The sequence below is a fragment of the Coloeus monedula genome (genome assembly GCF_965178545.1).
Source record: "Coloeus monedula genome assembly, chromosome: 1".
NCBI lineage: Eukaryota > Metazoa > Chordata > Aves > Passeriformes > Corvidae > Coloeus > Coloeus monedula.
Genome location: NC_138781.1, coordinates 29,321,741 through 29,346,183, shown reverse-complemented (window position 1 = coordinate 29,346,183; position 24,443 = coordinate 29,321,741). Strand labels below are relative to the sequence as shown.

The window sequence follows — 24,443 nt, the reverse complement described above, 5'->3', positions numbered from 1 at the left end:
GTTTTTTTATCCTTGCCTTTAACTCCTGCAGAGTCCTCACACGAGTTCATGCCCACACGAACTTGCTGTCGGCAGCTGTCCTGCAGCCCCCCACGTCCCGCAGACCCTCCGCAGCCACATCGGCAGGTGGCCTCAGAGACCCAGCACGGAAACTCAGTGCTCCTGCAAAAGCTCAGGAGTTTCAGTGTGCTCCCTTTGTGTAGTGGAAGTGTTTATCAGCTTTTACTTAAAAATGGGAGGGAGAAAGGTAAAAATGCCCACATGTGAGAGTGGGTATTTCCAAAGGGGCAATGCCTTTGGCGTGACGGCAAACAGCTGTAGTGCCGCAGCCCCAGATGCAAATGCCTCTCCTGCCCCTCTCTGGGTGCTTTTCCCATCAGCTATTGTAGCACTTTCTCAATCTCTGCTGCTGAATCCACACTTGAGAAAAGATCTGGCAGCCTGATAAAAGTTTTCCTGTAGTTTTGACCAGAAATTCCATTCTGGAGCCAGGAAAGCTTCTCCTCTACAAATTTGTGAAAGCTGGTACATTGCCATGAAATCTTTTGGTTTGGTGAATTGGCATTACCAGTGAAAAACTATTTAATGATTTTTTTTTCCTGAGATTGATCATCTTGTTTCAGTGGAGCCACAAATAGGAAAAGTCAGATCATGGTATGGGAGAAGTTTTCATTTCTCCCTATGAGTTCCACTTCTGTAAATGATCTTTAAAATCCTTTCTGTGTGAAATAAAGCTTACATTGCAAGAAAATACGAGGCAGTTAGCAAAGCATTCTCCTTTGACAATCTCAAATTGACCTGTAGATTTATATAAAATTTCCTTCATCCCGCCACTTAGCAGGGAAATCCTAGTACTCTTGTGAAAAGTAAGTTAGGAAATAAATATGAAGATGATCCTTCTTTCCCCTTTGAGTCATCTGTAAATACCACCAAATTGCCTCTGATACTTTTACGGAAAAAGCATATAATTTTTTAACCCTGCTTTCAATCCTGTAACCACTTCCATGAATAATCTGAAAACCATCTGGTTTGGTTTTCTTGTTTTTTTTTTTTTTAATCAATTTCCTCTCCATTCCTTTTTTTAAAAAATCCTGCTGTTATCATGCCATTAGACAGAAACTCAGTACCCTTCTACTAATTTTTAATTCCTTTACTTCTTGGAAAGCAACTTCTGAGACAGAAACAGAAACACCCCACATATAATTTGTGGGGCAGCTGTGATCCATGAAGCCTTAGAGTGTAGATTTTGAAATCCCAGCTGTCCCAGCCCTGCCAGGTGATACTGCAATGGCTTCAGGGTTTTGTCCTAGGGTTTCAGACATTGTCTGGTGTTGAAGCCAGCAGATGAAGCTGATATTGCAGGGTCCTAGTCCTCCATTGGTTTGTCACAGTGAGGTATGTCTGTGGTGACTTTCTTGAGAGTATTACTCACATCACTGGGGTGGAGGTGCAGTTGTTTCACAGCCCGTGTGGCTTCTAAGGTACTGGGCAGGTCTTTAGACTAAAACTGAGAGAATACCAGTTTTAAATGCTATGTTCAGACCCTCACTAGAGGAATTCCTGGTCCAGGAGGCTTGTCATGGCTATCAGACTGCTTTCTTGGATGTTCAAAGATTTGATTTTTGTGAAAAGGACAATAGTAATTTGGAAATGGATTTTGCTAATTTTCCTGTTCTTCACAGGGAGCTGTTGCCTGCCACACAGATATTCCCTGAGTGCTAAAGAGATTTAAACTTTTGAAGATACCTCTGCTAATGCTTGGTTTAGGAAAAATCTCTGCATTTAGGAGAAGTATTAATTTTCAATGCAGGTGATATAACAAAATCGCAGGTAAAAGGGAAAAGAAAAAGATAAGCCATTTTCTGAAGGAAGCAGATTGACTGTTAACATATGAAGTTCTTGGAAGTTTTATTCTATTGCTCAGACAGTTGAGCAATTAACTGTGAAATTCCTAGGACTTTATTCTGTATCTAAGATACTAGGGTTTCCCAAGCAAGCAGTTTTACTGTTTTCACGCTAGCATGTTTTTAGGACTCAGCAATATATTGGGACTTTATGGGAGATGCCATGAGAAAGTTAGGGTGAGAATTACAATTAACTTGGAAAGCCAAGTAAGCTGTCTTACCCTCATGGTACTTACATAGGGAGTTTGGATGGAAAAGCTATAGTGTTATAAATTCACAACTTTCTTAATCTGTGATCATTCTTCCCTGTATGTGAGCCCTTCCTGTCAAGGATATGTTGCTGTTTGCTCCATATAGTACACAGCATAAGCATCTAATATCAAAATTTATGAATTCTTTTCTTGAATTTTGGACTTGCTCAGTTTGGCTTTTGGAAAATCACTTTTGGATCAATTTATATCTCATATGCTGTAACACATCTAGTAGTAACATAATAATCACTATCTATGTATGCTATGTAATGTCTGCATTATGGATGTGTTAGAAAAAGCAAGGATATTGTGCAGTGCTTTGAGCTCCTGATAGTACATCATTATCTCATCATGACTTTAGAATTATATATCTAATGTATGTTTTCTTTCTCGTTTTTCAGATGTTCAACTTGCCCATGGCTCTTTTCATTCCCCCTTCGGTGTTTGCTGTTCATTTACAGTTTAATCTACTTTACCAGTTTTGGATACATACAGAGGTAAACTAGGTTTTTAAGCCATACCTAAACAGTTAGCCTGGAGCATTGTCCTGGAAATCCACTAGCAGCTGATTTATTGTGTAAGAAAAATCTTTGTCTGACTTCTTTAAGGAGAAACATCTGTTCATTTTTATTCCTTTTTCTGAATATATATGGCTAAGTTTATAAGAAGCAATGAGGCCAGTTGGTCCCAATTAGATTTGGAAAAAAAAAAGTAACTGTAAGGAATCAAATTTTTTTATATTTTAATACTATATTTTCCTGTCTTGCAGCTTATTAAACATTTTTGGCAGATACTGAAACTGATTTCATTTCTAAGACAAATATTTTAGGGAAAATACCCAAAAGCTGGTGCTTCTTAAAGATCATTTAGAGTTGCCACTGAAGTCAGATATTATTTCTTTCTTAGTGCAAGTAATTCTCAGATGAAAAATGCTCTCTGATTATCCCATGGCTATTTGTTTCTGACCACACTACTTCATTTCAGTTTTGTGAGTGCATATACCATATCTAATTAAAATACATATACACTTATAAGGACACTGTAATTAGTAAGATGTTTCTGACAGTTCCCAGGTAGTTCAATGGCCTTTGTCTCCTTACTTACATTACAACAGAGGTATTAAAAGGTATTTAAGGTTATAACTCAGTAGCAAATTTCTCAGGAGCCCCAAGTGGGCAGCAAGCAAATTATTTCCATGACACTTACTCCATTGATTATACAACCAAGAAAGAAGCCTTTCCTCTCTAATTCCATGATGAAATATGTAGAACAGATCTTTGGGAAAGTAATTTTTCTTTCTTGATCTACTATTTAAGATCATAATAGTCTATAAATTGAAGAGTTTCCTTTTACCTTTCTGTGTGTTTCCTGAAAACCCTAAACCTAATCCTAACCTTAACACCCTAACAATAACCCTAGAGCTAACCTTTATCCCTAAATGTAAAGAATACTGCTAACCCTAAGCGTAAACCTAACCGTAAGAGTAAACCTAACCATAACACAAAAACCCTAACCATAACCAAACCCTAACCCAAAGCCTAACCCTAATCCTGATCCTAAACCTACCCCAAACCCCTAACCCTAAACCTAACCCTAACCCCCAAACACACTAATCCCAACCCTAACCCTAACCCAAACCATAAACCGATCCCAAAACCCTGACCACAAACCCAACTGTAATACTAACCCTAACCATAAACACTAAACCTAACGCTAACCCTAACCCTGACCCTAAACCTAGCCCTAACCCCACCCCAAAACCTAACCCTAACCCTAAACCAACCATAGACCTAACCATAAAACGAACCCTAACCCTAACAAAACCATAGACCTAACGCAAAACCTACCCCTAAAACCGAAACCTAAATCCTAACCTTAACCACCATCCTAACCAAACGCTAAGTCTAAAACTCCTGCTAACACTAACCCTACCCCTAAAACCTAACACTAACCGTAAACCCTAACCCAAACCTTAAACTTAACAGTAACCATAACCCTAAACCTGAACCCTAACCCTTAACCCTAACTGAAACCCTAACCCACACCCTAACCTTAACTCTAACCCTAACCTAAACCCTAACCCAATCCTATCCCTAACCCTAACCGTAACCACTAACCCTAAGCCTAACCCCATAACCCTAACCCCAATCCTAACTGCTAACCCAACCCTTACTCTAAACCTAACCCAGAGCAAACTTTGAGGACATTTCATTTCTGTTGGACATGTTTCTCAAATCATTAACACGTCTGATGCTCTGCAAGCCCACGTGAACAGGGAAGGCTTAAATAGAATGTCACATATAGCACTGGAAGTCAAGCAATACACATTTAAGATTTTTAAAATATTTTGAACAAATTCAAGCGCTCTTTGAAACCATACCAAATGAACACTGGGAATCATATGGTAGCAAATTTTCTTTCACCGTGCTCTAGGCTCCACAAACTAGTTTTAGTGTGTTTTGCCACTAAACAAATGATAGTATGCCTCACCTATGTCTTCTCTGGGGTTTGAAGCCATCTCCTCCTTGGCTGAGAGCTTTCTAACATTCTGCTGCGTAGCAGTAACTCAATGAGTCTCAGCACTGGTGCCACAGTGCACGTGTAAAGTTTCTAAAGGGAATTTCAGAGGCTTACGAATTGCCTACATCCCTCTAAAGTGCTAAATCCTTCATAGGGCTTAAAAGGAATTTCCATTGCATGTGTGCAATGTGCCAAGTTTAGACACTAGTCTAAACAAGAATGAATTTAAGTCTCAATGAAAAGATAAGCCAAATTTTTGTCTCAGTTTGAGACAAATTAGGAGGGAATGTCCTGAGATGAACATGTCCTCTAATGGAAGGCAGGTTTTGGCAGCCCCACCCCCACAGGTTTGAAAGTAATTTCTTGGAGGAAAGTGAAAAAACCATGTTTATTTAGATAATAAACCTTCAAGTGGTGGGGAAAGATGGTGGATTTTTTAGAGTCCTGCTCCACTTCTCCCGAGGTCCTCTGGAGCCGGGGTGCAGCGCCCTAGGGTGTCCCCTCCAGGCCATGGTGTGGGGACTGTTCTGGTATTTTGGACCAGAGCAAAGCTGAACAGTTCCAGAAGAAGAAGAGGAAGAGGCCACAGTCCTGGGAAAAATTTCTTGCCTCCTCTAACAGGCCAGCAGAGGGAGCTGGCTGTGGGGGAGGAGCTGCCAAAACCTGCCTTCTGTTAGAGGACATGTTCATCTCAGGACGTTTCCTCCTAATTTGTCTCAAACCGAGACAATTCCTTACTATTAAATTATTGTGCCACTAGAAGAACAATGGATCTTTTGTATTGATCCAGTTGATCCACTCATAGAACTTTGCTCACAAGGGAAGTTATTATTCATGTTGATATTGTTGATTTTATAGCACAGCTGAAATCGGTTGAAATATGTTGAAGTCGTGCTCTAAGGTCAAAAATTATGTCGAAATAGAAATAGGGTTACACCATGTATTAGCAGATTTCCTGCTCTCAAGGGCAAGGGATTGACAGGAAAAAATAAGGAAAGGAAGGGAAATGGTATCAGCCATGAAGGTTTATGTCACCTTATATTTTTGGTGAAATTAATATGATGCTTCAGCATTATATTGGGTTTTCGTTGCAACAACTATTACAATTTAACTATTTAAAGCTATTGCAGATCTTTTTTTTTTTTTCCTAACAGTCCTTTTCTGAATTTTAATGATTCTAATTACCTTGCACAGTTTATATTAGTATGAAAATCCTTTCTGCAAGTCTCTGTTTTCATCAGTTTCCTTACATACAGAGTTTGTTCAGGACTGCAGCCTGGGATTCTATAGCAAACAGCATCCTGTCTCAGTAACTGCTGCTAACCCTTACTCTGAGAGCAGATATTTATCATCCCCTAGCAGCTCTGGTGTCCTCTGGGAGCCCATGGAGGATGCTGTTACATGTCGTTAGGGATCCTGGGGAGATACACTTCATTATTTTCATTCTGCCAGTGTAGTGTAATATTAATGTAATAGTTTGCTTCTAAAATGCAGGAGTAATTGATAAGAAACTTCTTTTCCCCTCAGATTTCTATAGCTTTTCATTAGTATCAGTTTCCTGAGATACAGTTTGGCCCACACCAACTAGTTGAAAGTGCTTGGAAATTGTCACTTAACAACTTTTGATTGGACATCTTTCTCTTTAAGAAAAAGAGAATCTAGTAAGATACAGGGGAAAAAAATCTCTTTTTTTTAACAGTTTTTTTTTTTTTAAATAGGACTCAAAAGTTTGGGAAAGCACATGCAGAATTTATTGTTTTATAGAAGAAGAAAGGTGATATTTAAGTAACAGGAAAGAATTTAAGTACATGAACGTTTCTGAGGGAAGATGTTTTGTTTTGAGAGTAATTTAAATTGAATTCAGTAACTACAAAAGAATGATCATGCTGTGCTGAAACTTTCTGTGCCGTCTTTCAGCCTAGAGCAAAAGTTTATAGCTAGATACAATCCCTGATATTTTCCTATACTTAAATTTTACATGTGTCCAGTGTTGTTTCAAACAATGTTAAGAGATGTTTCCTTTGTTACAACTTTGACCTGTCTCAGTATTTGTTGTGTCAGTTTTTGTCCAGCTTTATTACCAGGAGGTCAGACATGGTCTATTTTATTTTAACTCAAGTGACTCATTTATTCTTGTGACTACAGTGTCATAAAGATCAAAAATACACATTCGTTCTACCTCATTTAGACTTCTGTATTTCCTACATACTTGGCATGCATTAGTTTTTGTCATTTTATGTAGAAGAGTACAGCATTTTAAGCACTATAAATCTTATATATAAATGATATTGTTATTGTAGTGCTGGCTTCTTTTACTGTTATTTATTATTAGAATGGACTATTGATACAGGAAAGGCATGTCTGAAATTAATAAAGTTGTGTATGCTAGAGTGAAAACACAACTTTGTGACATGTCATGCACTTGTGTTTTTTCACTACTTCCGTTCATTCTGGATCCATGGGCCAAGACCAGAGATACGAGATTCAAAGCCGAGTGCCAGGTCCTGCATTTTGAGCACAACAACCCCATGAAGGGCTACAGGTTGGGGGAAGAGTGGCTGGAAGGCAGCCAAGCAGAGAAGAATAAGGGGGTGCTGGTTGTTAGCAGCTGAACATGAGCAGTCAGTGTGCCCAGGTGGCTGAGAAGGCCAGTAACATCCTGGCCTGTATCAGCAGTAGTGTGGCCAGCAGGACCAGGGTGGTGATTGTCTGCCTGTACTCAGCGCTGGTGAGACCATACCTTGAATCCTGTGTCCAGTTCTGGACCACTCAATGCAAGAAGTACATTGAGGTGTTGGAGCAAGTCCAGAAAAGGACAATGGAGCTGGGGAAGGAGCACAAGGCCTGTGAGGAGCGGCTGAATGAACCAGGGTCGTTTAGCCTGGAAGCAAAGAAGGCTCAGGGGAAATCTTATTGCTCTCTACAAGTGCCTGAAAGGAGGCTGCAGCCATGTGGGGGCCGTTTTCTTCTGGGCAACCAGTGACAGAACCAGAGGAAATGGCCTCAAGATGTGCTAGAGGAGGTTCAGGTTGAACATCATGAAAAATTTATTAATTGGAAGTGTGGTTAAGCATTGGAATGGGCTTCCCAGGGAAGTGGTGGAGTCACCATCCTTGGAAGTGTTCAAGAAATGACTGGACATGACACTTAGTGCTATTGTTTAGTGGTATGATGGTGTTTAGTCAAAGATAGGAGTTGATGGTCTTGTACGTCTTTTCCAAACTTAATGGTTCTATGATTGTTGCACCATGTACATGGCAATCTGAAATTATACCAGAATTTTTTCAAGCATTTAAAAAAAATCTCTGAGTAGCACCAAAGCATTGAAATAAACTCCTAATAATTTATTTAAATGAAAAATGAAAAAAAAGATCAACCCAAAAAATCCCCTGAGGAAAACATTTGGCAGTGCTGGGTTAACTGTTGGACTTGATGATCTTAAAGTTCCTTTCCAACCTAAATGATTATAGTGATCTCAATAAATCAAGAAAAAACAATTTTTAGTTCTATCCAATAGTGTTTAGGTCAATTGAATGACTATGATCTGCTCTTAAATAGTCTGGGAGAAATAATTCTATGACTAGACAGACCATTCTCCTCTAGATCATAAGGAGGGTAAAAAAAAAAATACTTCAGTCAAAGGCCACTAAAAATCTAATTTTTCAAAAGCCACGAAATGTTTTAGGACTGTTACTGACAGACAGAAATACTCCATTTCAGTTTATTTTCGCAGGTGATTCAGGTCTATGGCTTATATTAAACTATATCCTTCCATTATGCATTTATTACAACCAATAAGTTAGGTGTGTTTATAACCTGATAGACACCTGTGAAAAACAGAAATTAATTTCTGTTGGTTTAGCTGCAATTTTTATGAGATGTCAAACTGTATTTAGAAAGTATCAACTGATCCGATCCCTGATGGTAGTAATTGCAGCAGCAGATTATTCCTTGCCTGTTTGATCTTTGACATGTATTGGTTTCTGTTTAATTTGCTAATTTAAGGAAAGAATATGATCTGCCCTTTACCATACTCACAGAAGTCAGGTTTTTTAAGGCATCTCTTTTCACCTTCTGTAAGTCTTTCTACCTCATCCAACTCAGAGCAGAAAAAGGTGAGCCACAGCTATTAACCAGGAATAACATGGGTGAAAACAGGTGAGGGATGGGAATAAATTTAGCAACACCTCATGCAGACTGGAAAGAGAGGCATGAAATTGCTACAGCTATAGGGAAAAATACTTTTTTTTTGATCAGAAAACACCTATTAGTAAAACTGAAACTTGCTGAGGAAGTGTATGGTATTTGTCAAAAAAATATTTTGCACTTATGCAGAGTGTGTACTGGTCTAAGTTTTTGTCTATGTCGTTTTTTACCTTTGGCTTCTGCTCAGTTTTCTTTAATGAAAAGCTTTGAAAGAGAGAAATTTTGAAGTCTCAATGCTTTCATGCCCTGCAGAGCCCATTTGGCTCCCTGAGTTCAGGGGAATTCTTGTGGCCCAGTCCTTAAGTTTTGCATCAATCAGCTCATACCTAGGAAGATGGCCAGATTCAGAAAAGATCTGTTTCATTTTGGCTTTATTTTCCAATAAGGAGATTAAACAATCAGATTGAAGAACCAGGTAAAATTAAGGAAAATGCATGAAAATAGACATAAGTTCTTCTAAGTAGCAGTACACCTGTGATTATCATATCAATAGCGAAAGCTGTTCTTGAAACTGTAGAGGACATAGTTGTCTTTTTAAGCAGAAGCTATTTGACACAAAAATCTGTTGGAGTGAATAAATTGGATGAAAGAATCATAGTTAGGACACTGTGATAAATAAGTGACAGCATGATACAATAGATAAAATATTCAGTTATTGATTTCCAGGTCATAACAATTGAGATTGGTCTATTTCTTTGTAAATTTTATTTTTCAATTTTCTTGGACCTATTTTCTCCACATTGTATGCTGAAGTCTCATTTAAATAAGCAAGAAGGGATTTCAGGAGTAAAAAAAAATATTACAATGTCTATTTCAAGAACTTCTAGTAGTTTTTTAATCAATTTCTCAAAACTGAAAAGTAAATTTGATCAAGTAAAATTTTGAATTAAAAAAGCATTTTAACAAAACTTATGTGACTATTAAAAAACTTAATTCACTGTTACTTTTTTAGTGTTTGTATTGGAAAGAAGATAGTTTTATTCTTGTGGTTGATTTGTGGAGTTTGAGGTAGGTTTTGGTAAAAAGCTAAAGTATTCAATAGTTTGCAAATAAAAAAGGGGATGCTTTGTTGGAAAGTGTTGCAATCTGGTTTAAGCCCAGGAGAGCAAAGAAAACAAAGTCTCTGTGTATAAACCGGAAAGAACTTAGAAGGTTCAAAATATACACAAAAACGAGATTAAAACCAAACGAGGTTAGATGTTGGTGCCAAAAAATTTATATATTTTATTTAATAGTAAAGGAGACGAAGAGAAATGAAAAGAAGAAAAAGAGAAATAGAGAAAGAAGTGTGCGTGAGGGGAAATGGGGGGACAGGAAGAGTGACAGGGGTTAGGTGGAAGCATATCACTCATCCTAGGGTCCCAACGACGTCTCGTTGCTCCTCTCCATCTGGTTTTCTGGTGGTGAGGGTGCCACATGCTGCCACATGCCAAAGAGTACAGAATCCCGTGGATTAATACACGTTTTGGGCCAGGTACTCCCATGTGCCTCCCTTGCAGGGGACCAGTTTGACACTGTCCCTTGCAACACTGAGGGTCTGTTGCATCATCTCTGGTGCAGGGTCTGAGGACCCCTTTGGGGGGGGGCCTTTGATGGGCCATGCCATCCCCTCTGTCCTTCATGTGGATGCAGCTTCTTCCCTGGATGAAGGGGCCCCTCAGCTGGGCTCCTCTGCACAGTGATGCATGGGTGTTCACTGCCTCTGACCAGAGGCTTTTCCAGCACTCACCTCCCTCCACCCTTTGGTGCAGGGTCTGTGCAAGCCTGGCAGCTGATAGCCCTGGGGCTGTGATCTCCACTCCTGAGGTGTTAAGCTTGTGCTCTGTGAATGTCCCCAGCCCTGAGTTGTTACTTTATCTTATCTTCATCAGTGAGCACTCCAGAGCCTCTCAGAGCCCCATTCAGGGTGCAGTAGTCTTCTCTGCAGCTTTTGTAATAGTTTTGCAAGTCCTTCGTGAAAATGTTTAAGTCTTAAACTATAATATTTCAGTCTCTAACAGGAAGTAAAATACGTCTAGGCCTGGTTTACAAAGTCATATATTTATTCTTAGTTTTCTGTATTGTGGGTGTTTCCTATAAGGTCAGTAAGATATGAGTCAAATATAATGTGTGGAAGTTTTTCCAAAATAATGATATACAAGTGGTGTTGAATGGATCACGGTGGAAACAGAGTATGGTGGACTGATTTGATTTTCTTGCCAGGATGTTGTTTGGCTTTTGCTTTTCTGTTGATGTTGTTTTTGTTTGTGTTTGTTGGAGTTTGTTGATTTTTTTTTCATCTAAAAAATATCAGTAAAAGGTAAAATCAGTAATAATCCAATGTATTGAGTAGAATTGTGAAACTGCAGTATCTCTTGAATTTGTTTCTGGAAGATCACTTTGAATTCAAATACCATATGCCAAGGAAACCTTTATTTTTCTTCATTTTAGTACATTGGTTCATTTAATGAAAGAATGAACTTATTTCATTTAATTCAGCTACTTTAGCCAAAAATAGACAGCTCTGTCTGATGTTCCCTTTCAAATTAGAAACACACATCTGTCCTTGTCAGGTTACAAGGAGTCAGAAACTTACAATTCAGAAGACTTTTGCTAGAAGTCATCAAAGGGATGAAGGTAATTAGAGGTGATGACAGCCATTCTCCTAGTCTGATGTTCAAGATTGTGTCTGTCAACATTCAGTGACATGATGATTTACCGGAATTCCTAGAAACAGGTGACATCATCCAACAGTCTACTGCATACTTTCTTGCTGTTACAAAGATCCAAGAAGTTCTTTTAAAACAATGGGGAACCAATTATTTTCTGATTTGCATAAAGAACCAAATTTGGTTTGCAAAAGAAAGTTCTTTTTAAAGAGAGTTTTGTTTACAAAAGAAAGCCACATTCTTGATTGCTGATGCTTTTATCATTCATAAATTCATTATTTGTCTGCTGCAAACTGTCAAATCAAACATTTACTCTGTAGAGAAAGAAAACAAATTCAGAAAACACCAGGAAGATAAATATACTTTCTTTAATGCAGACAGTGACTTCGTAGGTTCAGCTAGGCTATGTATACATAATAGACATTAAAACTTAAGCATGATTCCAAGAAACAAAGAGATCTATCTCCCTGCTTCAATCCAGCCTGTCTGCCAAACTGGCTTATTAGATTTTCTGACCAACCTGCAGGATGAAAGTCTTGTCATCATTGCACTTGCCAGAACGCAGAGAAAAACAAAGCTGACAACGTTATCATTAAACACAAATACTAGCAATAACTGTTCCAGTCTTCCATGTTTCACTTCCCCCATGAGGGGAGAAAAGTATTGTCTTTCTAGATATATAAGGCATATAACTCTGCTTTTTGTTTTAAATAAAAAGAATAACAAAAGAGAGAGAAAATAAAACATTCATAAGAGAGCATAGTATTCCTGTCCTGCTAAGTGTAGGCTGCACTTGAACACAGTATAATCAGGAAAAACATAGCGGGATGAAGTCTGGAGTGCCTTCTGTGGCACCTAAAAGCTCAGTGATGATTAAGAATGCCAGTGTATATACCTTAGTAGCATGAGGATGAGCATCCTATTTTAACTGTGTGTGTGAACTCCTCTTTTAGCTGTGCCGTGCACCCAGTAGCTCTGAATTCAACATGCAGCACAGGAGCCACGATCTTTTTCATTCAAAAGTGGCTGCTCCATGATAATAGGATTATATTGGTGGTTTGCATTTGATAGGCAACAATCCAGACAGAAGAATCCTCCCCTGTCCCTGTTGAAGCTGGGTCACTAGTGGGGCCAGAAATAAAAAAGTTTATGGGACAAGTACATAATCAAGAACTTCAATTTGGATCCTATTAGTTAAATCCTTGAGTGTTGGCTTCTGGTCCTTGCACCAAAGGCTCTTCTTTGCAAGCGACAGCTGTGAAGTGTTTACTTCAGGAGCAATGGACCTGACTATTGCTAACCTGCCTGCAGAAACCCTAAAACTAAAGATCGTACTTAGAATTTTATTTAGGTCACTTCTGTCTATTACGTTCCTGGAGAATTACCAAGATAAAAGTGAAGTGAGCTACTTAAAGATGTAACACATTTCAGTACATTCTGCATCCTGGAAAAGAATCTAAACAAGTCATTTAACAAATTTAGTATAATAATGGTAGGATACCACATTAATGATGTTAGAGATACTGCTCTTTGTAAAAAAAGAAAAATCTCATTTTCCATCTTAACATATTACTTGTAATGCTCTTGAATTTTTCTCATAGCTTGTACTCACTGAGAAGCTATTTAAATTAGTTATAGCTTCAAAGCCAACAGAAAATTTGAAAGACCCTTCTTTGTTAAAATCACAAAGTATAGGCTGCTGACTATTTTTTGATCTGTGGTAAAAAGGAAGATGAAGAGCCTCAAATGACTATATTTTAGTTTATTTCAGGACTGGCATACTGATTTATGACTTTTCTGGTTTTTTCCTGCCATTGCCAGAATGTATTTATCAGGCTGCTGAAAAATACTGAAATTGTATAGCAATTTTTCTCCTGGAGTTTGTTTAAAATGCTTAACTTGATATATGACTGAAAGTGTGACTTGCTCCATGCTCTGCTATTTGTAATGCTGCAATTAAACCAATCAGTTATTGTACGTTTTTTCATTTTTAGTGGAAAAATTTATTGAAACTTCCTATATGTGCTCACCTTTCCCACAAGGCTTAATTGGACCTATAAAGAAAAAAAAAAAAGGTTGCATCCACTTATCAAAACTGTTAACTTAAACATTCATGTAAGATGCCAAATTGATTCAAACCTTATGTCCTAGTTGAGATGTATAACAATGAAAAGTGACAAAAGCTTGCCTTCAAGATAATTTATTGTAAACACATTTCTGAAGTCTGCATGTTTATTATATAAATATGCCCTAAACCAGACTGTCCATTAAAACTAGGCTTTCACCTCCCATTCCTACAATCCAGATTTATCAGAAATTCACCCTCTATGAAACTCTTTATGATCCCAACAGGCCTGATTCCTCTCACTTGTTTTATTTCTAAACTATAAATATTGTTTTTTCTCTCCTCAGTGTGGAAATTCAGCTATATCCATTTTACATGCTTACTGGAGTAGAAAACTGCCTAATCAGATAGGAAAGCAGTTGGCGGTGTATAAATCAGACTTTGCCAAGGATTTCAAAGTGTGAAACTGGCAGACGAGCACAAAACCTAGGAGTTCTGCCTTTCCCCAGCTTCCCTGTAGAGATTTTACATGGCAAATCTGATCACCAGAGCCATCTGTATAAATACATGGGTGTGTTGTCCTGAATTAACACAGCAGCTCTACTGGGAAATGTAATTAAGGTCATATTTTTAAATTTCCCCACCAGAATGTCTGAAATACAGATTTATATACCAGGAATAAGAATCTTATCTTGATTTTGATGAGGAAATGACTTGTAATATGTGTTTTACTACCAACTAGTCTAACAGAGAGCCCAAAGTTAAGTTCAGAGTGCTCCTTAGTGATGCTCCAGGGATGAATTTACCCTCTCCTGTCCTGCAGATCAGTAACACTATGATATTGAAAGTAATGCTGTGCTACAAACAGCTTTCCTTATGCTAAAAGGAAAAAAAATAACTCAGAACCTTTTATATGCGAATGGTTTTACTGTAAGGTTGCCTGCTTTACTCAGTTGACATTCCTTCCTAGCGTTCACATTGAAACAGGGCTAAGTAAAGATTCATGTGGTAGTGGTGACAGGAGGAGTTGTTACACAAGATGTAAAGTTTCCCTTGGATTTTATGTTACGATTTTTTCTCATTACTTAAACAAGAACTACACTGAAGGGGTGCAGGTACCGGGCAATAAAGATTTCCCTTGGTGCTGACAAACTCTGAGACCACAAATGGAGGTGCTTACATGCCACAAGTGATACTGCATAATGTTCTTTTCCTTTAGGCAAGGGATTTCTGTCACAAAGGAAACATCTTTGTATAAGAACTACTATTGTAGAAAAAAAACCCATTTAGTCCTCATTATACTTGAAGATTTCAATTCCAGGATATTTTATTCAGTAATGTATGGAAAGTATTTCTAAGCATGCCTTATTTATTACACTGCTTTTGGAGTTGCTTCAATTATTGTCAGTTATTCTGCTTTATCATTTAGTCATACCCAAGTACAACAGAGGAAATATGTTGGTTTTTAAAGAAAAGAAGGAAACAAGAATACATGTTTTGTGGACAAAACTTTCATACCTGATATATATAAGATGTCTACATATCTGATTTCCAGGTAGTTTATTGAGTCCATTTGTGAGGATTTTGACAAATGAAATTTTTTTTTTTTTTGTGGCAATGGGTTGTTAAAAAATAAAGGAAACAGGAAAAGAGTTTTGTTGGAATGCTGCAGTTCATCTGTGGGTCACTGGCATGGGAGTTTAGGTGCACGTGATGTGTTAATTGAGAAAGGAAAAATCCGAGACAGGAGTTGATTTAGAACAGTAGGTGCCTGTATCAGGGAAACAAACAAAAATGTAAACCCCCAGTCATATTGGTCAAAATACAGATAAGGTTATCACTGGACGACAGTTGGGGTATTTCAGCTTTTAGGGGATTGGTAGCTATTTTTCTGTACTCCTCAAATCACTGCAAGGTGATGATATATAGAGTAAGAATATTTTATATTCACAAGCAGACTTTTTTCTTTTGGGTAATATGAAATAAGGTTTGAATATTGATGGTAGGGTTATTGAACAATGACATTTCAACTATTGTTTTTTTACTTTTTAGAATACTTTACAGTAAAAAAGTGAGATACAAAAATTAAAGTAGCAGTCTTTTAATGAAAATCCCAATTGCAAGTATCAAAAACTAAGCTGATCTTCTTATCACATTTATTTGGTTTTCTTTAAAAAGTTTAATTTTTTTTTCCTGATATGTGAACATCATGAAAGCTCTTACTCTAATAAGCCAATTTGAATACAATGATATTGTAAGCTGAAAATGTTTCTCTGTCTTGAATGTCTGAAACTTAGTGTATGTGCTTTGGCGACTGGTTGCAACTGCAGTGAAAGCCAGATTACTGCTACAAAGAATGCTTATGAGCTCCTTTGAAATTGCCATTCTCCAAGGAAAATGTCTGGACATAATAAAATGAGGATAGACTGACAAGTGAAAGGTAGATGGGTAGGTGGAACAGCTGCCACTGCCTTCTTTCTCTCTGGGTATTCTTTTGAACAAGGGCCATTGTTACACTACATTAAATTTTCTTATGAGTCAGTTCTTACAAACTTCATTTCTTTCAATATGGCTGCAGTAAGTTCATGTCAGCCTGACATGACTATGTCAGAATCTTGTCTGGCAAATATTGTCTTACTATCCTATCCAATTTTCTTCGGTGAAAAATCTGCTTGTAGGAGTTTTTTCCCAGGTAAGATGGCAGAATATAGAAAAATTCAACAAATTTAAACATTCTTTGCCCTGTAGTGCTGCAAGAGCCTTCAAAATTCAGCTTTTCAGTGGTGATATCTTTCTGTTTCTTGAAAAGATATATGATTATATTTATAGCATATATGCTTATAAAATATTTATAAAAATTTTGGCACCAAAACCTTTCCTCTGACAACAGTTTTTTATAGTTTTTTTTTTTTAGGAATGTGCTAAATAGCTACAAGTAAACTTACTGATAGCAGAGGAAGTTTCTAGGAATAGCACCCTGTACAATTTTGACTGTCTGGTGGAAAAATATTTGTGATTTGTTTTAGACAAAGCATTGATTTATGGATTGCTAATGTCAACATACATTTGCTAGATTTTTACTTCATCAGGTACAGAGTTCTGTACCCCCTCTGAGCTTTAAAGTCATGTGGTTATAATTGTTGTCTCAGATGATCTTTTTGTCAGAGTGGGGCTAAAATGTTTTTGCAATGGAGGTGACCTTGACTGAATAATGAATCAAAATAGGCTCAGGTATCAATCACTAATTATGCCATAGAGAAGATATTTCAGTAGATTTTTAGATGTCATCACTCAAAGAAAGACTGTTTTAAAAGATGAGAGAGGTTTCATTATCCAAAGAAAATACTTTCTCTACTATGATTTAGAAAAAATTATTTAAAGTTTTACATAAATCCCTGAGGTCTTTAGGGAGTCCCAAGTTCTGTTTTAGCATAAGGATGTACTATGTAGACTTTCAAAAGGATGTATTTTAGTTTTAAAATTTTAATTCAACCACCTGGATATTGAGGACTGAAGGCATTCATTCTGAAGACATTTTGTTGCAATCCACCTGTAGGCTAAAACTGAAGACTGCTATGCCTTACTGATTCCCTGCTCTCCTAGTGCACATTTGGTTTATTTTCACAAAAATTGTTAAAATACTGAGATAAAAATATATTAAAACCAACTGGATCAAAGTTAGTTCTGGTCTATTAGATAAATCAGTGCTCACTCAGGTGCTGGGCTGCAGTTCAATCCAAGACATTTGGCTCAGATTAAATTAATTTAATAGTCACATCTCACATATCTTAAAACGGTGGGATGTTCTGCTGGAGAAAGGCAGAAAATGGAACTAGCGTGAATGATGGATCATTTCTTACCTTTAGGTGGTCTTTTCAGACTTGAACTTATTTTGAGGGAGAGCTGATCCTGCTTATGTTGTCCTTGGCTTCTGAGTTAAATGAAACAAAACAAACTTGTCTCAGGATTCTGTTTTTCCAGTCAAGTGTGAGCAGGATTTTGAGAAAGATGCTCCAAATATTACAGTTCTCTGTACCTGAAGAATTTTTGTATTTCTGTACTCCTTTAATTACAGAAATTCTCTACTTAACCAATTAAGTAGATGTTCCTTTGCTTTTATTTAAGAGAAAAATGAAAAAAAATTTTTTTTTCCTTTATTATATTTAACTCATTCATAACAATTTAAATACATCTGAAGAATGTCCTAAGTCTGCTTTTTGAAACTAAATCTTCTTGCACTTGCAAAACTGTCAATTAAAGAGACATGGAACTGCCATATTTTAGGACTTCGTTCTGTATATCTTAAAGGAATGAAAATCCTTTTTAGATGATTGGACCTGCTCTCATGAGTAATGACTGTTTGCCCCTCTAAATGTTTTTTTTTTTTTGCCAGTATTATCTCTATTATTATATTACAGATCACTCCTTTTGGCAGTATGAGTATTAAATTTACTAATTAAATTCCTTAAAAGGAAAAAATTACAGATTCTTGGGCTTGTTTCTTAATGTCTGAGCATTTTTATTTAGCTGCTTTTATGCCCTTTGCCCCCTTTTAATTTCAAGACATTATGGCCATAATCAGACATGGTGAATAGATACCATTTCAGTATATATAGTGAATAGATGTCCTTTTTGGTCATCCAGTGATTACATCAATTTGTGACAGATAGATTTGTGTTTGGGATTAAAGAATGGTTGCTGTGTTTAGGTGTCCACACACTTCTGTTGAGCTAACCAAAGCACCAAATTTGAAGTCAGTGCTGGCTTTCCTCTAGTTCCATAGTAGCTAATTTAGCATAAACCCTGCTGATACAAACTTAATTCATCAGCATTTTCTGACAAAGCTTGAAACACTAGAGTGAGTTTTTGGCAGTGGGTACTTTCTATCATTTTTGGTTTGGTACTAAAATGATCAAGGCCACCTTTCTTTACTGTTGACTCATTGCCTTAGATTGTAGCTCCACAATGAATTGATGCTGGTCATGTCTCTGACTCATGCATTTGTGACCATATGTTGGACCAAAATCAGGAACTGATTCAGTTAAACTAACTTAGAAAAACAAAACCAAAGTCATTTTGATTTGCATCAGTTCGTCAATCAGGTTTGTTGTGTTAATACATTCATGCCAGAGTAAAGGAGGGTTATTGATAGAAGAAACAAGCAGTCAAAGGTACTAAAGGGGGAAGGAGTACTTGTTTCTACATCAGTGCCAGCTATTAGCTGACATAAAGTGTTTACATAACTGGGATTATAGAGTTACACTGAATCCCAAGCAGTGTCACTGGATATGGGTAAGAAAAGTGAGTGAAACAATTTGTATGGAATCACAGAATTATCGAGATTGTAAGAGACCTTCAAGATCATCTAGTCCAACCATCAACCCAGCATCACCAGAATCACTCTTAAATCATATCCCCAAGTGTCACATCCAGATGCCTCTGGAACTTTTCCAGAGATGGTGACTCCACCACCTCCTTGGGCAACTTATTCCAATGCCTAAACACTCTTCCAGTGATTTTTTTTTTCTAATATCCAGTGTGAACCTCTGCTGGCACAACTGAAAGCCATTTCCTCTTGTCCTTTCATTTGGGACATGGCAGAAGAAACCGACCTGCCCCTCACTACAACCTCCTTTCAGGTAGCTAGAGAGCAGTGAAGTCCTTCTGAGCCTTATTTTCTCCAGGCTAAACAACCCCAGTTCCCTCAGTCACTCCTCACAGGAGAGGTTTTCTAGACCCTTCACCAGCTCCATTGCCCTTCTCTGGACACGCTTGAGCATCTCAGTGTCTCCTTTCCTGAAGTGAGGGGCCCAAAACTGAACACGGTACTCAAGGTGCAGCCTCATCAGTGCTGAATACAATGGGACAATCACTTCCCTATGATTCCATCTTAGTATCAGCTCATGATTGCCAGTTCTTTCAAAGATTCTCAGGGAATAATGATAAAAACAATAAGAAAAAAATTCACTGCTAGATCAAAAGAAATTAGTTTGTGGATCAAAAAAAAATTCAAATTTTAACTTGTATTTTACTATTTTTAAATGAAAAGTTTTGTAAGTGTAATGCAGTGAAATGGTTCAGAAAAAGCTTCTGTCTTTTTATGCAGTTCTTCAGAAGATAAGCATCCTCTTTTGCCTTTCCTCCTTTCATTCCTCTGCTTCTTCTTGATCTTACACAGTATTTTCAAGTTCATTGAAGCATTACATTTTTTAAGGTTATCACCAAACTTGGGCCTCTGGAATGGATTCTTAATACTCCCAGTCATCACAGAGTTCATCATGGTAAGATAAAAGTGGAACCCCTTATTCCTTGGTGTGTTTTTTTTTTCTCAAGGTCACTATTTGTATAGTAATAGTAATGTAATAAAATTATATTGTAAAATCAGTTTACAGAAAGATTTTGATTTTGACCACTACTTCAGAAATGGTTCCTTTTCCGTAGAAAATTTCACAGTATTTTAAAAAACATTTTCAGATCTTCTGTTTAATTTAAACATTTTTATGTTTAAGATTAATAATTGAGCAGAAATTAAGTCTGGATAACATGAAATAATTTGAAGACTTTGAGCAAAAAAATTCAATGTTTTTAAGAATGAAGTGATAGAAAAGCGTCTTATCCTTCCCTAACTACTGAATCATCAACAAACACGCTTTTGCATTCAAATTCAAGCACTGTATATGTGAAAAACATGGCTAGGTTTTAGAAGAACTTTTAAATATTTTAGTGGAATTTGACTTCACCTGTTTGAATTATTGGTATCTCAATTCACAGAAGTGCATGATGATTGATTTTTCACCAGTATTCAGAGGCCTTTGAGAGTGTACTGCGTATGTAAATTGTATTAATAATCCACTGCATACTGAAAAATATCATGAACATATCTGAGAAACAGAAGTGAATTTCACAGATGTCCTTAGCTCATTCGGTGTGCAGAAATAGTAAGTTTAAAAAAATATATAGGGGAATGGAAGAACAATTTGAAACAGACTCAAATGTACAGAGGATGTTACTAATGTTTATTATACCCTCACAATCACTGTATCCACAGTGGTGGTGCTGTAAGTGTCTAGTCCTTTAAATTTGCACAACTACTGGTAATCCTCAGGGAGACACTCTGCTGTTATTTGCTCATCTGTAAATCTAAACTAATGCTCTCATCCTGATTAGAGTTAAGCTGAATTGTTCCAGAGCTGATCAGGGGCTGTACAGTTGCTCCAGATTACCTGCATGAACTTAAGGATATGTAACCAATATTTCTTCGCTCATAGCTTTGAGAGGACTGCTTATATACAAATACATTCCCTAGAAAACATAGAAGGAACAGTTTTCCTCATGCTGAAATTAATAGGGCAGAATCAGATGTATGACATAGAGGATAGAGACACCTGATAGCTATTAATGAGATGATTACGCATATATGCATTTAGCATATATTTTCTTAGGTATAAACTGGTGGAATCATTTTTGTTTGCTTTTTGATTTGTTTTTTATAAATATATTTTGATCTGGTTTTACTCTCCAAATGAATCCTTTTATTTCATAGAAGTTTTGGGTGTGACACATTGGATTTGTATGTTCGAATCTGAATAGAAGGAGAGCAATAAGGCTGTTAAGGAAAAAGAAATTTCATGGAAGTATGAGGAATGGTGGGTTAGCTATCTTTTAAAGTTATTTTTAGGCTATAAAGTGATGAAAATGATGACTTTCCTTCATAATTCAGTTGCTAGTATTCTTCTTTATCCCATTACTTGTCTCATAATTTATTTTTATTATAGGTAGAAATCCCTACTGCATTGACAAAAATTATGGTGGCACACTCATTATCTGGGACAGGATATTTGGTAAGTTACAGAAGGTGTTCTCTGTCATGTTTGGTCAGTGTGGCAAAAATATGTATACGTTTGAATTTGATTGTTTGTCATTCTTTTGTTTTCTTCTTCCATCAGGAACATTTGAGGCCGAAGATGAAAAAGTTGTGTATGGCTTAACACATCCAGTAAATTCGTTTGATCCCATCATGCTCCAGGTGCTATAGTTTGTGTCACTGACTGTGATATCTTCAACATTCAGTCATATTAAAAAGAAACCCCTCTATTAGGCACAGTTGACGCCATCCTTGCATTCCTGACCAGTCAATTACTTTATCTACAATTTCTTCAGTATTTCATTCTGAGACAGCCATTTCCACTCACTGCACTGAGCATATGCAGAGTTTGTAGTAATCATGAAAATACAAAACAGTAAAATGAAAAACTGATTAGAACAGTGATATATAAGGTGTTGGACTGAGTGAGATCTGTTTTGCAATGTGCAGTGCAATACGCAGTGAAGCACAGACAAAAGTATATATTAAAAAAAAAAAAGAAAAGTAATTAGTGTGGTGCTTCTTAGATTTATTGGTCCAGGTTTAACTTAAGCTAGATAAAAATTCTCTGCAAAAACATGAGAAGTGGTGGAGTCCGTATTTGCTTTTCATGACTGTTCATCCAAGGAGGAATCTCAAAGAATGAGAAATTCTGCTGTCAGGGCTGTCAGGGCTGGAAAGTGAGAGGATGTGCAATTATATCCATTTCATTCAGATACAAAGTAATTTAGTTATTGCGAGTATGTTGTGTCAAGATCCCAGTAACCAAATCATATAGCATAAACACAGCTATACAATATACCACTAAATACTCTGGAGTGATTACAGGAGACACAGATGGAAGAACAGATTTTCCTCTGAGCAGAAGTCATTGTAATCCTCACCAAATTAACCAAGGGCTTCATATGACTTTTGCCTATTTCAGCCAGGTTTTCTGAACTGTCTTCATCTATTTCTAAATTATTCTCTTTACAGAGTTTGAAGAATAATTTATTTGAAAGTTAAAAATGAATAAAATATAATGTTTTATTAATCTTTTATTTTGCTAACAGTGAAAAATCACTTACTCTTTTTTTCCCAGTTACGTCCCTTGGCTCATATTTGGAACACGTTCTGGGCCACACCTGGATTCTGCAATAAGCTTTCTGTCATATTCAAAGGGCCAGGCTGGGGACCAGGCAAACCTAGACTTGGCCTTCCTGAGGAAATCCCGGTGGTAAATAGAACATGCACAGGCTTTCAGTTGTGTGTAATTTACTTGGACCTCTTAATGCTACTGGATCAACGTTAAAAACTCTACACATGCTATTTTAAATTAGCAAATTAGCAGTCATGAAGCATAGGGGAAGATGAAATGGGAAAAGAAAATGAAGGAAATGAATGTTTTAGCTGTGGGGTTTTTTTCCTTTTTATTTGAAGGAAAAAACATATTTTTAATTTATTTTTTCATTATTCATTTCCTGAAGAGATTTTCAAAAATTTTCTATGGAATATAATAATTTCTCTTTTTTTTCTGATGTGGACATGCACAAACACACAGAGTTAAACTCTGTCTCAGACTAGGTAGTACATAAGTTTGACAGCAGATTATCTTTCTTCAATTATCTGTCTCCCTTTTTGTAAGTGCAAAGAATATTAAGGAGCAACAGGCCATAGCAGGTCACTCTTGAAGGCAAGTGTCTGTTTTGCTTTGTACAGATCACTGGAAAAGAAGTTCCCTTCAATCCACCTGTACCAGCTTATTGTAATTGCTATGCACTTATACATTTTGCTATAATAGTGGACTTGTACACCGAACTTCTTGCTTCTGTAAGTGTAAGTAATTCCTTCCTTTATGAAATAATACCTACTGCTAAGAGCAATGACACACGACATGTTTAAATATTAAAGTATTGAGCAGAGGCTCTATAGCTGACTCATATCTTACTTGAACTATTAATAACTAGATTCTGTAAAAAGGATCAACATAAATGGCTAAATATATAATTCCATGCTATTAAATATATAATGTTTGATATTGTTTAGTAAACAGTTTTTAATAACCATATCAGTTATTTACATAATATAAATAATTTGCCTAGAAGATGTATGTGTCTGCTTCAGTTTTTAGAACCTCATGAGGCTTGAAACTCTGTAGGTTTTAAGATGTCAAGGTTGGTCATACCATTGGATGCCCAGGCTTTAGAAGGAAGATTGCAATGGTCTTTCAGTGCTTGCATTTGGGAACGCTGGTGTCAGCATGAGTTCAGAATTGGAGGAGAACAAAGTCAGGGCAAATCCTTCTTCCAGTCTCCAATATAGAACAGCATTGATAGAAATACAGCAAGGAGAAGCATGTATTTATGACCATGGGTTTGGGCTGATGGGATCTCCGTGGTAAACTGGTTCCTCTGTGGATACCTGGCAGCCTCTGAAGGTGAACTACAAGGCCATGTCCACCTACAAGAAGGGAGACATTAACTGTTTCTAAGGTTTCACATCCTTCCAAGCTCCTTTTTTTTCTTCTTCCTTTATAACTTTCCCTCATGTACTAAAGCTAAAATTTTCTTGTTATGAAGCAGAATGTGAAACACCTCTCAAGACATACCAGAACACCACAAAAGTCTATTATTTTGATAAAATGCCCTTTGGTCTTCTTCATAAACCCTTTCTAAGACCTCCCTAAACAGCAGTGTTCTTGTTGAGTTTGTCACCCATGTTGCCGTAGCAGGCTGTAAGCATGCCGGGGGCCCCTTGGGTTCTTCAGCCTCTGCCCTCCTGTGGGCCTGCCTTGTCCTGGCATTTTCCAACCCTTGGCCAACAGTGGTCACAGTCCCCTGCCCACCTCATTGGACACTGCAGTACGTAGCATTCCTGGTATGATATAAAAGGCATGCTCTTCTGATTAGTATGGAGTTATTCTACATGCCCTGTTTGCCTCTGCAGTTGGGGGGAATTAGGAGATTACTAGGTCATCTGAGGCTTAGTCTGTTCTAGGGACAGGAA

General features: G+C 37.1%; 1 protein-coding gene across 1 annotated transcript in view; it reads left to right on the top strand.

Moving 5' to 3' along the window:
* Positions 1–24,443, top strand: part of AGMO (alkylglycerol monooxygenase) — a gene marked incomplete at both ends in the record, with an annotated part of 192,752 nt that overhangs the window by 82,499 nt on the left and 85,810 nt on the right. The window contains 6 exons of the mRNA XM_082282158.1: positions 2,557–2,652; positions 19,809–19,875; positions 21,370–21,435; positions 21,541–21,620; positions 22,540–22,674; positions 23,157–23,273. Coding sequence (XP_082138284.1) covers positions 2,557–2,652; positions 19,809–19,875; positions 21,370–21,435; positions 21,541–21,620; positions 22,540–22,674; positions 23,157–23,273 — 561 coding nt within the window. The remainder of the gene's footprint in view (positions 1–2,556; positions 2,653–19,808; positions 19,876–21,369; positions 21,436–21,540; positions 21,621–22,539; positions 22,675–23,156; positions 23,274–24,443) is intronic.